Source organism: Pithys albifrons, chromosome 8 (genome assembly GCF_047495875.1).
Source record: "Pithys albifrons albifrons isolate INPA30051 chromosome 8, PitAlb_v1, whole genome shotgun sequence".
NCBI lineage: Eukaryota > Metazoa > Chordata > Aves > Passeriformes > Thamnophilidae > Pithys > Pithys albifrons.
The window spans coordinates 21,482,760-21,500,951 of NC_092465.1; the positions used below are offsets into that span (position 1 = coordinate 21,482,760).

Consider the following 18,192-nt stretch of genomic DNA (forward strand, 5'->3'; position numbering starts at 1 on the left):
GTTTGTGTTGCCAGATGTGTGGAAGGAGCTGGGATAGGTCTGGGGAGTTGTCTTTGCTGGTGGGAGAGACATGTAAATAAACAGGGTAGAGCACTCTCAGCACACACACAGGGACTGTTAATTGCAGGTGAGGAAAATAAACACAGTTGTTATAATGTGTATTTTAGAATAGTTCCTCTTATCACATAAAGTAGGACTGGGCTTAAAAATGTTCTTCACTCAGAGGGTGGTTGGGCTCTGAACAGGCTCCCCAGGGCAGTGGTCACAGCACCAAGCCTGATAGAGTTCGGGAAGTGTTTGTACGATACTCTCAGGAACGTGGTGTGATACTTGGGGATGGTCCTGTGCAGGGCCAGGAGTTGGACTTGATGATCCTTGCTGGTCCCTTCCAACTCAGCATGTTCTGTGATTCTGTGAAACATGATTATTGCGTAGAAGTTCAAAACCTGACTTTCAGAACCCCCAGAAAGAAAATTTCCTCTGACAGAATTAAATTGGAGAGTATGACCAAGTGAGTGATGGTCTGAAAATAAACATTAGAGTAGTTATAATGTCTAGAAATGTGGAAATGTATTTGTGCCATAAAGATTTTACCAATTTGTGTTATTTGAATAATTGTTTAAAACTCATTGGCTTAAATATTGATTGCCTACAAGGCACAAGTTATTTTGCCTTTTCCTAGGAAAATGCTTGAAATTTAGATGTACAGAAAGATGGGGAAAAATAGTGAGAAAACTGAATATCCAATGAATACAAAATGCAAAACTGCTTTTGAAACCTTTCCAATACTATATTGAAAAAACCCACACTTCCATACTTAATGAATGGCCTTTCCTTCCTTGACCCAGATTTTAGTTGTTTGCAATAAATCAACAACAGAAAAAAACCACTTGAAGTCAGCAAAGCCAGCACAGCAACTTCCATAAAACCCTTTGCCAAACTGATTAGATTTGCAATTCACTCACTAAGCCTGCCTGGTCATGGCAGCATCATGCAATGAATCTTTTCACTGGATAAAACTGGAACTGCAGAGGAACTAAATTTCTGTAGTACTTGTTTAAACATGAAATTGTTCCTGATTAACTCCTGTGTGAGCAGTCTTACTCTAGAATAGTAAAAAAAAAATTCTTCCTGTTGAGCTTAATGTAGTTGTTCAATAATTAAACAGAAGCAGTTAATTGGAAAACACTGCATATGCAGACAATCCTTAGTCTTCTTCCTTCAGTGGTGTAAATTAGTAGTGGTTGGATAAGGAAGTGGTATTTAAAAATTCTTCCTTGGATAAGAGATTGTCTTAATTTGTTGACCTTAATTTCTTAATTTGTTTGACTAAAGGAGAAAGTTACAGTATCTGACAGTTTTTGCATATAAAATGGCAATACATGTAGATTAGCATGATGGTAAAATAATCTCAGAAAGTAAAGGTTGCATTGCTCAGCAGGGAGCTTAACGAGAACTACAGCGTTTCCTCAGCCTCCACATAACTGCCATTCACTTCCAGGCAAATCAGGGAGAGAGAGCAGCCTGATTTTCATACACACAGTAGCTCAAATCCTGAATGGACTGATCCTTTACAGACTTTATTTAGGATTTTTTTTTACAGCCTTTGCATAATTAAAATTTTCATTATTGTTAGCGCGCATGTTAGCAAGTGAAATTTAATATGACAAAATATTGGATTTGCTCATTATGGATTGATTTAAAAGACTATGATTAATTAAAACTATATATTGTCCAGAAAAGAAATAGTTTTTAATGGTGGTGGTGGTTCAAAAAAAGGCTAGAAAAAGATGACTGTGGTGTTTAGTTCTGCCTTGTCCCATTTGTTTTTTAGAAATCAGGATGTTAATCTAAAGAAAAAAGGGAATAAATTTGTTAAGATTTATTTTTATTAAAAAAAAAGAAAAGAGAAGACTATTAGCACAGAAAGTAGAGGAAGCATCTTTCTGAGTCCACTTTAGACCTTAAAAAGGCCAGAGAAGCAGCCCCTGCTGGCTTTGTTTGCAGTAGTCTGAAATCCATGTTTAAACATGCCCTGACCACGGGACCTGTTGAATCAGTGGCAGACACGGCTGGATTCGCACATGTGCAAGAGGAGGCTCTATACCAAAACTGGAAAACTTTTCAACATGGTGACTATAGAAAAAATTAAATATATTAGAAAAGAAAAGAAAGTTGAATTTCTTTACATGGTTCTTGTTAATCCCTGAAAACCTTTATGCATCTGACTGGGCTTTACCTCCTCCCTGGAGGCCGAACAGCCAGTTGGCCTCAGCCGGGGCTGATCCAGGACCTGATGCAGGGACAGGTGTAACAAGTGTGGAAATGACCAAGCAGCTGTCTCCACTAGTTTGCTGCAAGAAGACCTGGGGATCTCAGCTGTGCTGATATGATACAATAAGTTAGATAGTGACCTAGAGACCAGATTCCTCAAGTGAATAAAGTTTCTGATCTTGTGCTTTGCAGACTGTCCCAGGACTGAGTCCTGTGTGTCCAGCACCCAGTGCAGCTCTTAGAGGTACATGCTATCAAGGTTGTGTGGCATTGTGTTTTGAGTGATGGCCAAAGACTGTTCAGTCAGATCAGTGTGAGCTAGGAGAATGAAAGTGTCTTGAGCAACGATCCTTTTTGGCTCTTGATGGGGTTAAAATATGTCCCATGAAGGTTCATTTTGATTTCGGAATTCTTGAGGAGGTTCTCTGGGGAGTTCCTATGAATATCTTCCTTGTAAGCCTTTTCTGTTATTCTTCTGCTCCCAATACCTACCCAAGAAATACCTTACTTATCTTTATAATCTCCTCTGCTAGGCTGTAAGCAATGGTTGGCTGCTTTGGTGAAAATGGGTTGGAATATATGCTGAGGGACAGCTGGCTAGAACGGCCCAAAAGTTCCCATCTGATAGTGAGTTATGTCTCTCCCCTGTGGTGAAAAGTGCTACCCAACAAGCACAGTTTCATATGCAGGACAGTATTGCAGATATAGACAGCAGGGTATAGACAGCTCTGGGATGCAGTCAGTGCTACAGGTTTCAACTTTGGTAATGTAAGAGTTTTGGGGATATATATGGCTGGCTGAGACAGCCACAGAATGGGGCTGCAAAGGTGCCTATGATTTGTATAATGATGTATAACGCTTGAGCTTACGGGGATAGGGAATATTACATAGTGGTATATGTAACAAAATTCTCAAAATCACTGCAATTTTATGCCTTTGTTATAAGTAATTATGAAGGAGCATCTTTAATCCTTCCACAGCAATACAAACTATGGGTACTTAATTCCAATTTGTCACCAGCGTTTCTCTGCTCTCTGCCCAGCTACAGTCATAAAGTGCTTCCAAGTATGTTTACAAAGATGTTTACTCTCCAAACAGTTCAGGCTGTTTCCTTCTGAAACTACTTAAGGAATGTACCTGACAACTTGGGTGGAAAAACATTCTCTAGATGTAAAAGACTGAAAGAACTTTTGTATACAGTGGTCACAGTGTTCACCAAAATTCTGAGTCTGGACTGAAATATCTCTCTGCTTGTATTTTTATTTATGTAGTACTTTGTCTACTGAGGTAAAATATTTTTGCTTTGCAAGCAAGTCAAGAATGGCAGAATGTCATTTATAGTTGTTTTAGACATCAAAGAGAAAAAGAAAAGTCATAAGAACATAGCAACATCTTCATCTGGAATAGTAGATAAGTATAACAACTAGTAAAAAAGGTGCATCTTGGTAAGCTTTCTGAAAAGAAAGTAAAGCTTGAGACATTCTTCATCCAGTTATAAATTACATAAATACAATGAGGTGTCAGTTCTGTATAATTCAGAATACCAGGTGTGTAAATGTAACTATTCCAATGCTCTCATTTTCAGATTGTTCAAAGCAAAACATTTTGCTTACATGGCGTTGAGCAGTTTATTTCCCTTACTGCTGTAAGCACCTTATTTCCTGTGCTGCTGTTTGCTACTCCTAATGTATTTGTTAATAGGGAACCAAGAACAGTTATAGAGGATATACTGGAAAAATAGTATGATAACCTGGCTGCATAAAAATTCAACTGTTTGTTGTAGCTGTTGAGATGCATCTGTTCCATAAATGTAAATAATTTGGAGAATGTGCAGTTCTAGAAATGGTATGTGTATTGTGTTCAGGAGAAACCATACAGAAGGTTGATTCAGGCTATTACTTAAAACTAGTTCACATTTCTGAATTGAAACAATGATGTATCTTTAGAACTGGTAGAGTGAATCAAAGTAAATCAGTTTTGCTGGTATAATTTTTTTCATCTGGAATTACATAAATTATAAAATCAAATAGTTTTTCAGAAGGAAGTGAGGAGGGGATGTGTACATATTTTGTCTTTTCAAGACCACTTGATGTGCTACATTAAAGCTGCAAAGCTGAGTATCCACAAATTGTGTATTTCTTTGCGTGGTATGTTGTTGATATAAATGATAGAAGTTCAGAAATGTAAAGCATTGTGCCTTCTAGGGGAAGCCTAAAATGTCTTGCCAAACTCTAGCTTTGCCATTCCACCTCTTCTATTTTATAGAAATGATTTTTTTCATTGTAATTAGCTACATGGTTGTATGGAAGAGGAAAGTGTTCCTGGCAGTAAGACTTGCTTAATACGTAGACACAGCAGGCAAACACCTTGTAGCCCTTTGGCTGAGTATCAACACGCCATTAACATGCAGACAGCTTGAAAACTCAGCAATAGCAGCGTGTTTGTTACAAAAAAAGAGAACGCTTTTGATCTGGCCATTGCATTTCTTAGAACCACTACATTATTATGCATAACAGAGTGCTCACATTTAATTGGTCATCATACCTAATCTTGGTCCCCCTTTATACAGGGATTGTACAAAAGAGGAATTCCTGAAGTATGTGTTAGTTATAGATAACTCACAGCATGCTTGTTTTGGAGGAAGACCAAAGGAAGGAAACTGACATATTTGTTAAACTTTTTTTCTCTCATCTAGAGCAAATGAAAATAGTACAAAATTACAAAAGACCATCCAAGGTAACTCTGAGTTGTTTGTGTGCAGTTTTGCTCCACCCTGTGTAGGGTCTTTTTTCATTGTTCTTGCTGTGGTCACTTTAGACAGGTTTTAATGTTACTGTGTCTTGGAATGCTTGTTACTGCATCTGGAGATGAGAAAACTGTCTCCCCTCAGCAACCTCTGTGGATAATAACAAACAGGTACAACATGCCCAGGCAGTGCTGGTTAGTGGGAGGGGGAGAAGTCAGATACAACTAATATGCCAGTATCATTCAGGTGGCTCCAGATGATTTCTGTTGACTCCTTACAGAAGTTATTGAGTACAAGCACTACTTAAAAAGTAACTATAGTTACTGCAAGAGTATTAGAAGCATGCAAGTTTTGATTGTCCCGAACGGCAAACTGCTAAGACTTTGGTACAGAAATCAACACTGTTTTAAAAGACTTGTTTTCAAATCACTAATTACTGTGAAATACGTGGATTGTAGTAAGCCAGTTTGTAATTAGTCTGGGAGCCTTCCCACTTACGGGTCCTTTAGTGAAACCATAGGGCGGTATTTCTGCCAGTACAGTTTTCTGCTGTGGCAGTGATTGAACACTGGATTAAGGCTTTGAATGAGTTGGGAATGAAGAACAAGCAGGGAAGGACTCTATTAGCAATAAATATCTGGGAGCCTAATTTAACAAAACGTTTTGTTTCCACATTAGATACACATTTCTGGTGCATTTTCTTCCTCTCTTTTGATCAAGGGTGTTTTGGATTTGAGCCAAAGACTTGTCTATACACGGAGTTGTTTTAGACTAATTACTCTGGAAAAAGTAGCCTGGATTAACTCCGTGGGAGCAGAGTATTGTTCCAGAAGGAGTTATTTGGAGTATCAACATATTTGAGTGCTCTGTTTCAATTGCTCTTTTCTCACTTTCTCTGGAATCTTAGCTTCTCGTTTCATATCCTGGGTATCAGTAGAAAAGAACAGACAAGTGTTGTCATGCTGCTTGGGATTTTGAGGTTTTAACAGTTTGCATCCACTTCCCTGAAACAGCACTAAAAACCAAGACTGTGCAAAAAACCTTTTGGAGTTAGGGTGAAATGCTTGCAAATAACCTTATGGAGTTAGGGTGAAAGCACAAGATAAAATAATCTGGGACCCAAAGCCACATATTCCTTTCAAACAATTAGAAGGTAGGGGCAAGAAATTCTCAGATGTGTTTCAGAGATAGGAAATGCTGGAAGAGGAGATTCAGGCAGTCCTGAGTCTCTGTCCTCATGTACTGTCGGAGGAATCTGGAAAATAGAGATACATATGCTGGTGGGTCGTTTGGGTTGTTTCTGTGCTTCTCATGGATGTGTTGTTTGGCGAATACAGACTGAATCCTTGGGTTGTGCTGGCCGTAGCTCTGGATCCCCCTCAGCACACTCAGCAGAGTGCTTTGCCCGTGGTCGGTACGCGGACCGCCGGATCCCTCTGATGCCGGCGAGCAGCACCCACACGGTGTGTGAGGCCCGGGGGGGTCCCGGTCTGATGTCTAAAACATCCTTCTCCAGCGTCGGGGGGGACTCTGTCCTCTTCCGCGGGCTCCGGCCCGGCCCTCACCTGTGGCCGTGACCCGCCCCCGGCAGGGTTTTCTTTTCCGTCACGAAGGGCAGAGGCCTCGAGGCGGCTCCGCGGCCGGCGGTGTCCCCCGCGGGCCCCGGCAAGCGGCGTGCGACCCGCGGGCGGGGCGACGCCCCCGGCAAGGGCCCAGCCCCGGGGACACGCCGTACCGTGCCTTGCCTTGCCTTGCCCTGCGGTGCCGTGCCCGCCGCGCTGGGGGCCGGGCACCCGCGGAGGGCGGGGCGGGGCGGGCCGGGGCCGGCGGGGCGCGGCGGGCGCGCTGAGCTGAGCGCGGGGAGCGGCGCTGGCGGCAGGTTCCGTTCCCGCTCCAGTGCCCGTGCCTGGCCGGAGCAGATGGCGGCCGCGCTCCTCCTCTACCTGCCGCTCCTGCCGGCGCTGGCCGGCGCCTTCAACCTGGACACGGACAACGTGATCAGCTGGAGCGGGGAGCCGGGCAGTCTCTTCGGCTTCTCCCTGGCCATGCACCGGCAGCTGCAGCCGCAGGACAAACGGCTGTAAGTGCTCAGCGCCCCGCCCGGCCCCGTCCCGGGCCGTCTGCGGGGACACTCCTCCTTCCCACCGCCGGGAAACTTCCCCCGGGGGCGGGCCGGGACCGCCAGCCCTCTGCGTGTGCGGCGGGGAGCGGGGCCGGGCGGCGCGGGGCGCTCGGGGGGCCGGGGCCGCACCTGCCGCGGCAGCCGGAGCGGCGGGGCCGGCACGGGAAGCGGGACTGGGGAAGTGGGGACAGCGGGCCGGGGCAGCGCCGACCCGATCCGCCCGTGCCTGCCCCGATCTCGGGTTTGTTCGCCATGTGCCCCCCCAGCCTCCCGTAACCTCAAGGGGGCACCTGCCTGGGAGTGCAGATGGGAGGTGATACAAGGAAGGAAAAATACATCGATGTTGGTGGCGTATGTGTGAAAGCTAGGCGCTTATTCTGGGAAATTCAGACAGCAAAGTAAGGATCCTCTGTACAAGTTCAGCATCCTTGCTGCTTTGTGTCCATAGCTGAGCAGTGCTGGACCCCACCCTATCCAATGGTGCTGGACAAGTGTGTGTATAAAATATTGTTGTTAAATAAATGCCCCTTCCCCAAGTATTTCGTTTTAAATGAAGGGAAGACACGCCCATTGTCGTTTATAGTTAGTGGGAGAAGGAAGCTGGAAAGGAATAATATTTTTCCTAAAGTTAGACGGTAAACTTACTTAAAAATCTCTTCTGGCTCACACTTACCTTCATATGTGATTTCATTAAAATTACAGTGTGTGGAGGAGTGTAAATAACAAATATACGTGTTTCACCTTCTATCAGTAGACAAAATGACCCATAGCATCCTAAAGAATGAAACACTAATCTGTGTGCTCATTTTCAGAGGCCCTTATCTTAATTCTTGACAGGATTACTCTTGCATTGGCCTCGTTTTAGTGCTACTAAGAAAGCAGTGCCTGAAACTTGTTAACTTCCCATTGTATTGTCAGTACTGGTAGAATGAATGTGTCGGAATATGCAGAGACAGAAAGCCAATTACTGAGAAGTCAGTAGAAACAAGGGCAGTCACAGTATTCAAGCTAGTCTGTACTATTTGGCTGAAATGCCTCAGAGATTATTGGCATGAAAGTTCTGTATTGTATGTATAGTAAGTGCTTCCTCGGGCAGTTCAGATCTGGGGACAGAGCAGAGCCAGATGCTATCTGCCTTGACGTGACTTTCTGAATCCAGGCTTTCATGAGAAGCAAGGATCTCTATCAGAGACAAAACCAGACTAGACAAACTGTGTTTTATAGTGACATGCATTCTGAGTATGAGATGTTTTGGCCGTTTTTCAAATCCATGGGTTTTAGCATGAAGAAGTAGACTGCTACCCTGGGTGGCTCATGGATAGGTAGTACTCTTGGAATGAAACCTTTTATGTAAAACAGACATGTTGTAGTCACTTTGAGCATTGTTTTTCTGTCTGTAAGAGAACAAGACTTGCTGATCTGTTTAGCTTGTTTTGTGTGAGTTCTGTCTTACAAAACAAATGGGAATTTTGATGTCAAGACTTGAAGTGAAGCCTCCCATGTTGGGCTGCATTTTTTTTATCAGATAAAAGTGAGTTATGTTGAACTAATACCTAAGTATTTGTATCATGTCTTCCATGGAAATGGCGTATGGTTTCTAGATTGATTGACTCTTCATGGATGGAACAGGGTCTGCTGTCCAGATACTTAGGGAAAGTGGAAGGTTATGTCAGTGGAGGTTATACTGAGGTCTCCTACTGAGAAGCAAGTATGCCTCATAACCTCTATGACACTTGTTATCTGTAACAGCAGGAATTTTAGTAGTTTATTATCAGGGTTGCAATACCTTTGCATTCCCAGGTACATCTTGGTCTGTCTTACCTCTGCTGCAAAAATCGTTTTATGTACAGGTCTCTTAGTCAGAAGTATTTATTTTACCCCTTCTTCTTGAATGGTAGCTGACTTCAAAACTCAGTTGCAGTTTGCGTGTGAATGCTGTTTAGTTGACAAAAGTACACAAATCCCATTTCATTGCTGAAACTTAATTAAGTGACATGGGTGGACATCTGGTGGGACCCTCATTTCAAAAAAACCTGCCAGCCCGAGCACCCTTCTGCCCCTTCAGTTTTACAAAATTAGGAACAGGTTGTAACAACCATGCAAGATCAGTCCACCTTCAGAAAAACAAGAAAATGAGAGAAGCTGAAATACATGAAATGTATTCAAGGGCTAGTTTAGTCTGTGGCTTGGAGTAAGGCTTGATAAAACAAACTAAACGATGTGTAATTTTTCTCTTGCCTCACTTAAGTAGTTCTTAAGTGAAATGGTTCCCTCTTCCTCACACAACAATCCTCTGTAAAGATGAGGGTGGAGGAAGACTAGGAAGTGTGGCAAATAAAGGTACAGTTGAAATAGCATTTGATTAAACATGGTATTTACTTTTGATCACTGTTTTTCTTAGTCACAGGATATTGTAGATTGCATATTAGCTTCGAATGGCAATCTTTTAATGCTACAAATGCCATGTTTGCTAATGAGGAATTACTTAACTCCCAACAGTATGGGTAGATAACTGTCCATTTGCTTTTACTGTGGTTGTAAATGGTGCTGAGTATAAGGCCATGGACTAGCAACAAGATTTTGTTCTAGTTTGTGAGTATCTCCGGTTAGAAAAGTTGGGAGGTTTGCTGGTGAGGAGAAAAACTGTAATTTACAGTGACTGAAAGTCGACTGCTAATGCCATGTGGGTGTGAAAGACAGATGAATGGAATGTTAATGTGCACCTGGAACATTAATGTTGGAGGTACCAAGGGCAGCCTCCCTGAATTTCTGTGTATGGTTCTGGTTCATTGTCAAGCACAGTCAGTCAGGCAGCAGAAAAGACTAATGGAGCTCTAAGAGAGCTGGGCTTATTGCCCTGTGTTTGTTCTGTTTGTAATCTGTCAATATGATGAAAGGGAGCTCTGGTTCTGCAGGCGGGTGGTGGCACAGCAGCAATGCATTTCATCTGCAGACTGGAAGAAGATTTGTAACTTGGAGGGACCTGAGACTCAGGGACAGCATAGCTATCGAAGTAATGTAAGGAGTCCTGTGATTGAATGTGAGTGTATCCAGCATCCGAAGATGGGCACTACACTGACTCTATATTATAAGTATGTTACTATTATATTAAATATATGATTGTTAGCTAGTCACTACACATGTAGTGCATGTAGTCACAAGTGTAATTTTATATGTATAGAATATATATAAAAATGGAGTTTATGTATGCATACTCCATGTAAGATGTCAAGCAGGTTTGTTCTGGTCCATTTGTTTGTAATTCATGATGATTTAAGCAAAGATATCGAATTAAAACAGAAGTATCAAGAATACTTAAATTTGTATGTAACTTTCACAGAATCCCAGAATCATTAGTGTTGGAAAGGACCCTTAAGATAAAATCCAACTGTAAACTTAACTCCTCTTGGCCCTTCTTTACTTATGGTTTAGAATGATACAATCACTGAATATCCTGAGTAGCAAGGGACCTACAAGGATTTACTTGCATGTAAATCTGATGTTATTTTCAGTAGAACTATAGAACTGAATTCATATAGTCCTCTTGTTATTGTATAAGGCAAAAAAAGGAAGAAATTGTAGTTATCATCATTCAGGATCTTCCCATTAGCTGTAAAGCTGTGTTGTTGAAAGCTGTGGATAGGCACTTTATGTCAAGGCTGCACTGACCATTAGCAGTTATAAAGTCCTGAAAATCTCAGTGTCTTTTTGAAATTTTTACATGTGCCAGTTTTGCTGATTCTGCACATCTCTCCTGTGAGCCGCTCTATTCTATCAATGCGTAACAAAGCTGCCTTCGGTCAGCACGGCTGCTGACACTGCTGTGCTGCTGCAGTGCAGCCTCAGTGGTGTGTAGCCAGTGCTTCCGTGCTGTCTGAGGGCTGGGGCTCACAGACACTTTGCTCCAGCAACAAAGAGCTGGATTATGCTGCTCTGCAGTGAAAGGTGACCGTTTGTGCTTGCAGAGGTGGTGTAGTGTAATTCAGACTTCAGGTGGACTGAATTAATAACAGCAGATGTTTACATATTCAGGATTAAAAGCTCTAATAGTGATGATCTTAAATGTAGTTTAATTTACTTTTAGTTTAATTGCTTCTGACAAAAAAAGGGATTTATAATAAATTTCCTTTTTTTAGACTGCATTCTTACTATCTCATTTTACATGTATTTTCATTTCTTCAGTGTCTCTTTGTTTTTTTTGGTCTATTCAAACTATTCTTGCATAACCTGCTTAGTATGCTTATTTGCTTTCTTAATTTGTGATAGTAGAGAAGTTTTACTATGTTTAAGATAAGATGTCCTGTGGCAAACATCGAACTCAAATGAAGTTGTGAAGGAGGAGGGAGGAGTAGTTTTAAGAGTTGCCCTGTAGTGGTAAGGGATAGATTTCTGAAAAGAAGATACATCATACTAATGTCATGGGTGAAAGAAATAAGAAGATAAATTTACATTGTATAAGGGGAAAGAATGTGTAGTTGTTATAGAAGGAGTCAAACTGCAGAAGACAAGCTTTTTCCCAGTACTGAGCTTGAGTTGTGCTGTTGGTTATCAGTGGCAGAGACACTGCTGACAAGTCTGCGGGTCAGTATACAAAAGATTGAAAACTCTATTGTATATTTGTCACTGGCTGACTCCCTTTTGGGATGTTTTTTTCACCTATTTTCCTCAAAGGAACAGGAAATAGTTGAGCGCAAAGTCCTGCAGTACCCTGGTAAGGCATGAAGGATGAAACAGCATTGAGCTGATAGGCAGCGGGAAATTGCACCAATGTAACCACTTTCATCAGAGTTGAAGGGGAGCAGAGCCTGCAAGGCAGTAGTGTAGTCATAGGGTCCTACAGCAAAAATGTGCTTCTATCAGGACAGTTTAGTTCAGGTAGCTCTGAAAAGGTTGTGTCAGAAAGCATACGTTGTGGTGCAGTCCTTTGTCATTAGCTGTGTGAGTTCACAGGTTCAGCTTCACTTTAGCATTAACTGGTGAGACAGACGCTCATAGTGTAAAGCTTAACCTTCCCACATGGTAAGTGGCAAACCTCTTATCCCAGTCCTCCATCTCCTTGAGAACCCTTTTTATCAAGAGGTCATATACTGTTCAGATAACATTTTTGCCTTTGGTCACCGGTAATTGCATAAGAATCTTGAGTAACCCTGTGGTAGTTGTGTTACTGTTTTTTAGGCTGGCGTTACTAAGAGTTAACAAAATTCACTGCTGTGCTAGTGGGAGCTTTCCATGAGTAAGGACTGTAGCATATGCCTTTGGTCAGCAGTGATGATAAATGGCCTTATCTGCAGACTCCAGCTTTGAGAAACAGCCTATGCCACCAGCTTCAAATAGAGCTCGTAAAATTATGCTCTTACTGGAAGGTGCTTGTACCTGATACAACTTCTTGGTTTCATAGCTTTTTGGTTTACTGGTGCCGAGCCTGATTGTGCAGCAGTTTCTAATGGAGGAGGTACCATGTCTTCAGGGTTGCTACAGCATACCATTTACAGGGTAGAGGTGATGACAGGTTTAGAAGCATTTTGGCCTATGCTTTCTTATTTTTAAACGTCCCAATAGATGGGAGTGGAAGTTTGAGGAGGCACAAATTCCTCTCTTCAGGCTGTGTTTGGAAAGAGAAGAGTGTTCTGTAAGCTGTTACTTTGTGTAAAACATGGACTTGCCAAGCCATTCCAAGAGCCTTAAAATACAAGTGGCACCATCAACCAAAATTGCTTTAAGTTCCTCTAGTCCAAGTCTATTGTGGTCATTGCTTTCTAAACCAATGCAGTTTATACCAGGTAATTCTTATTAAATAGTATTAGGATATAAATCAACCCCAGTGAACACAGCATGTGCTTGCCTATTGAGCACCATTGTGGTCAATGTATAAAACGTGTCTCAGATAAAAAAAACTTGAATCTTGCATCCTCTAAAACAAGCAAGGTTAAAACAGTGTAACTGGAACAAAATAACACAATGCAGACAAGGACAGACCTTAATCTTGGGAAGGAGGAGAAAGGCTGTTTTCTTTGCTAAAGCAAATAAAAACTAATGAACTGCACAAAACATGAGTTAAGAACAGAGGGAAAGCATTCTCCTTGACAAGCTGTTGTGTTCTTGAGCAGGGTCTGTGGGTTCTGACAGCTCTGCTTAATGATGCCCAAAGCCTGGGCAGAAAAGTACTGAGGGGAGGGCTCACAGTTGGAAAGATCCAGCAGCTAGCCTCTTCCATTTCACTCAGCTGATGCAGACACATGGATGGGCAAAGTAGATGTGTCTGTGTGCATGTCTGACATAAAGCCTCTGATGCAACTGTCTGTGATATATTCTGTTGAGGAAAGGGTTAGGGTTAGGGGGGTGGGGGGTGGAAGTCCTGCTGTATCCGCTAGTCTGAGGTATTCACTTTGAGAACTGTAGCTGTAAGTTGGGTGGACTAAGAGCATAACACTGAAATGTCTAAAACCTGAGGTAGGAGTGAGCTGGGGAAGCATTTTTTCTGCAATTCTCTCTGTGCAGTGAGAGGTGGGATGCTGTGTGTGTGCTCTGCTGTGTCTCACAGCTGTGTGGGCTGAAGCTGAGCAAAGGATGAAGGCTCTCTGTGATGTTGCCATCCTGAAAGCTTCAGCTGGCAGGCAGCTTCTCGAAGCTCATCGCTGTCCTGGTCTTATGGACGGACTGGCAGAAGAAAATTGATGTTGCTCTTTAAACTTAAAATGTGACCCCATCAGCTGCATAAGGGTAGAAAGCAAGGCAGACAGAGAGAATATTGATCAAGATACAAGGGTGTTGAATGAACCATTCAAGTATCTGTAAGTCTATATCATGTACAGCACAAGGCCTGTTTTCTGTGTTCTGCTCAGTTCTAAAGCAGCAGGATTTGGAACAGATGTGCCAGGAGTCCTTCTGCAACAGAGGCATTAAAGGGAACACTGTATTGTTATATTATCTATGTGCTGGAATAATAAAATTTAGCATTTTTATTTGAGGATATAGTTTTCTTTTGGTTTCTGTTTTCATTTTCCAAATTTTCTGAGGCCTTTAGAGCAGCAAAGAGCTTTCAAACAAGTGTGTGGAGAGAGGTGAGATGTACTGGTAGTACTGGGCACAGAGTCGCTGCCAGGTCTGAGTTACTGGGAGAGATGCTACAATGCCTGTATCAATCTCCCACTTGTGCTGTCTACCTTGATGGTGAGTAAGACTCTTTAGCTGGCATGTGCTTAAAGAATAAACTATAAGGCAACCCTGCCATCAGGTATGGATCTGTCTTCATGAAGATGTGAAGTTTCATGAACTGCATCATCTACTGTTTAAAATACTGTTCCCCTGTACGGAGTCCTAATTAATCCCTTCTTTTGTTACAATCTAGTAGAAAAATTACTTGTACCAAGTCAGGAAATAATAAGTAATCTGAATTGTATCTTCAGAAATTCTGGATATTCTCATCAGTCTGCGCCTGGATGATTTGATGGATCTCACCTGTAACTGTACAAGACAAATGTAAATCTTTGTAGCATGACTATCAGGTGTTATTTAATTAAACATTTTTATTGATGTTTCTGAGAAGTTTCTTTACTCTTAACTGTCCTTTAATAAATGTTCTGCAGTTGTATAGGATCTTTCATACAAAAATCTCAGTGTAATTTGTATTGGTGTTATTTCTTTTGCTGTAAAATAGGAACACAGGGGAGAAAAAAAATCACTGTTTTGATGCTTGCTAAGATGAGTACAGTTTTCTGTAATATATGTTACTAATGTTGCTAGTGTTCATTTGTAAACCATAACGAAAAATGTATGCAGAACTGGGACAGTAGTTTGACTTATAAATATTTTTTCTTAAGGCCTAACAAGCAGAGGATAATTGTTTACTGATCTAATTTGTTGCTGTCTGGTTTCTCCACCAAATAAAACGGAACATTTTCCAGATTAGCATATTGGGTTGTCTGGCATGTTACAGGAGTAGATTGTTCACCAGTCAGCATGGACCAATTCTTTTCTCCTCTGTTACACTCCACCCCTGTGTGTCAGTTTTCTAAGGAACACAGTCTGGTAAGCTCTCAGAGGAGGCACCTCATTTGTTTCCAAAGGACTGCTGTTTAAAATCAGCTGTTGTTTAAATGTTTCAGAACTGGCCTAGGTCTAGATGGATCATTGTAGACATAACTAAAAATGCCACATTTTGAGGATGTTTTCAGTGGAATGGGTGAATCTGAGATGAGACTACTGAGCAAATGGCTATTTGAAAACAAGTCAGTAAAGATCCATATTATTTAATGAGCAGATGGTGGTCTGCACTGTGAAACATTAGCTGGAAAATTAACACCATACAGTGGTACTTAGGGTAGGTACAGTAAGAAGAGGCACAGGAATATTTGAAGAAAGAACTGTACAGAATGGTCTGAAAACATTGAATAATTGATTAATTAGCATCGAATATTTTTTTATTTGGATATATGTAAGCAGGTTGCTGCTTTGAAAGTAATGGGAGAGTAATATATCTTAGAAGAGCAAACATGAACATGAAAAAGAAAAGGTTTTACTTCCATTTTTAAGGGAATTATTCTGTATGTGAAAAGTAAACATACCATAGGTTAATAAAGCTTCTTACGCAACTTTAGTGTAAAATGTACTATACGCGGGGTAAAACGCATTTCCCTTGAATGTAAGGTATTGGGAGTATCACATTTTCTATGATTATTCTGAGAATTCCATAGCAGTTACTTTGGAAAAGAGCATTCCAGTTATGTTGGTTTAGTTAAGAGCAGGCCAGACACATTCTGCTGTGAAGTACCTGAGATAGAGTTGTTTTTTTTTTTTTTTGGTATCAAAATGACAATAAAAGGCAGAAGTTACTGGTTCTTATGTTGTGATTTCTGGAGTATTTACTAGTATGCACTGACCATTTTTGCTCTGTTGGAGTGTTGGCTGTTTTTCTTGTTTCCTCTTAAAGAACTACATGTAAAAATATGTCATTTCCTGTCATGTTTAGACTGTGTTTAGGAGGGAAAAGGTCTTCAGAATCAAGAACAAAAGAAAGAGGAGTTCGCAGGATGCACCCTGTCAAGATGCCATCTACAAGTTAAAAATGTACTCTAGACCCTTCAGGGTAAAATGGACAGACCCTGCCCTGGATTTCGCTGTCAGCTAGCAAGCTTTTACAATGCTTTTTAGCTGTATTCCTTGCATTTGTTTTCTACTTTCAAGGAATTTGGGTATCTTTTAATAAATAAGGAACAGTAGATAGGAATGGTCAGCATTGTTGAGTTTGCTCATAGCCAGTGTCTGTAGGAATGGCAGAATTTCATAGAGAGACTGAATGTTATTTCTGGTTTAGTGAAGATGACATTTTTTAAAATAGAGCAGTATGTGCTTAGCCTCTGCCTGTTTCACCTGGCATTGTCATCTTCCTCAAAATCTATAAAAACACAGATCTTTAAAAAGCAAAGGAAAACAAGATTGCAGATACACTGGAATGACTCCCCCCGTAATGGCTGAAGTTGTTTGCTCAGCAGCACATGTGTGGGTCAAAGGTATATGTTTGTCCTGGAAATGGTCAAAAGTGGCATCCAGCTGTTGCTGATAGCAAGGACACTATCATCATGTGTAGCTGAATTTTCTGTGTCCTTTTTATTGCTTTTCTCACAGTGCTCTGCTGTGGGAATTGCAAAGATTGGTTGGCTGCATAGCCGTTAAATCTGCTGGTTACGTCAGATGTTGTCTAGCAGAGTGTGTGAAAACATCCTGGCTCATATTTAATTATCTATGCTTGTTTACTGTGGAAAAACCTCAAGTGAAAATTACATTATTCTCTTGGCCAAAGATACTAAAATAAATTTGGTATATTTTTTCTTACTTAGTCTACTCCTGTAGTTGCTACTTCAAAAGCAGCATAACTGTGTGAGTCCCTGTAATCTTTTCATCCACTCAGTTTATCTTTCTAGATACACTAGAGAAATGTTTGATAATTATGTAGTGTGGTCCCACAATATTGCTGAAGATGTTTCCTCCCTCTTCCCAGCTAAACTGTGTTCCTGCATATAGTGGAAGAATACTTTTGTTGTGGTCAGATCAGATCCACTCCCAGTAATACCTGCAATACTGTTTGCACAGCTTGCAGCCTACAGGAACAAAGGACATTAAAAATACCTGAAAACAACTAATTCATTCCAAATTCTGCTCAAGTGGGAGTGTGAGGAGTGGTGAAAGAAAAAGTGTATATGTGAGGGGAGGCATGTAAAAAGGAAGTCTGTGTGCATGTGGAGGAGGAGCAGTATGTAGAGGAAGAGAATGCAGTGGGTTTCTTGGCACAGTCTCAAATTATTTTGCAAACAGAAAAATTTTGTTCTTAAGTTCTTAAAGCTGCTTGAAATTCTCGGAGTTTGTAATGTTGCTATTCATAGTAAAATAAAAGAGTTTCGTCTTCCACAGTTGTGTATATGGAGAAGCTTCTTGTGAATCTATGATTTAATTTTGATCTGTTTGATCAGCGTTTCAGTATCTGCATGGAACATTAAAAAAGGACTTTTTGAGCATCCCAACTACATAGGTATGTGTATGACCTGTATCTCCTACAAACATACCTTACTGGAGTGATGTTCTAAGTGATTTGAACGCCTGGGCTTTCAGTTAATTTGAAGGCATGGAGGGACTATGTGTCATGTACCCAGTGACACACCTTTTGTCACTAAGTTGACGGCTTGAAGAAAAGTCTTGAACTGTGGACTCTTTATAGGTGTTTAACCCGGGGCTATGATGAGCTTAAAACTAAAAGACCAATTTGAACTGTAATGTGCAAGTGACTTCTGGCTGTCACAATGAGTGTTTTATGGCTGGCTGTGTACTTGTTCTCTATAAAACATTTATTAGGGATTACGTGTCAGGAACTAAGTGCTTTTTCTACACATACTGAGTTCTTTAACCTGCTTCCACAGGGTGCTTCTCCATAGTCCATGGCCTTATGATGGCACCTGGGCAGGCACAGCTTATCTCAAGAGTGCCAGTGTTAGTCTGGTGTGGGAGAGCTTCCCCTTGGGGTGCTGGGTTATGTTTTAATGGTTGGTATGTGATGAGC

At 41.3% G+C, this 18,192-nt stretch overlaps 1 protein-coding gene across 2 annotated transcripts in view; it reads left to right on the top strand.

Annotated features, from left to right (window-relative positions):
* Positions 1-6,853: 6,853 nt before the first annotated feature.
* ITGA6 (integrin subunit alpha 6) overlaps positions 6,854-18,192 on the top strand; it is a 42,941-nt gene continuing 31,602 nt past the window's right edge. The window contains exon 1 of one of the 2 annotated variants that reach the window (XM_071562631.1): positions 6,854-7,100. In XM_071562631.1, coding sequence (XP_071418732.1) covers positions 6,940-7,100 — 161 coding nt within the window. In that variant the 5' untranslated portion in view covers positions 6,854-6,939. The remainder of the gene's footprint in view (positions 7,101-18,192) is intronic. The other variant, XM_071562630.1, reaches the window with a different exon arrangement.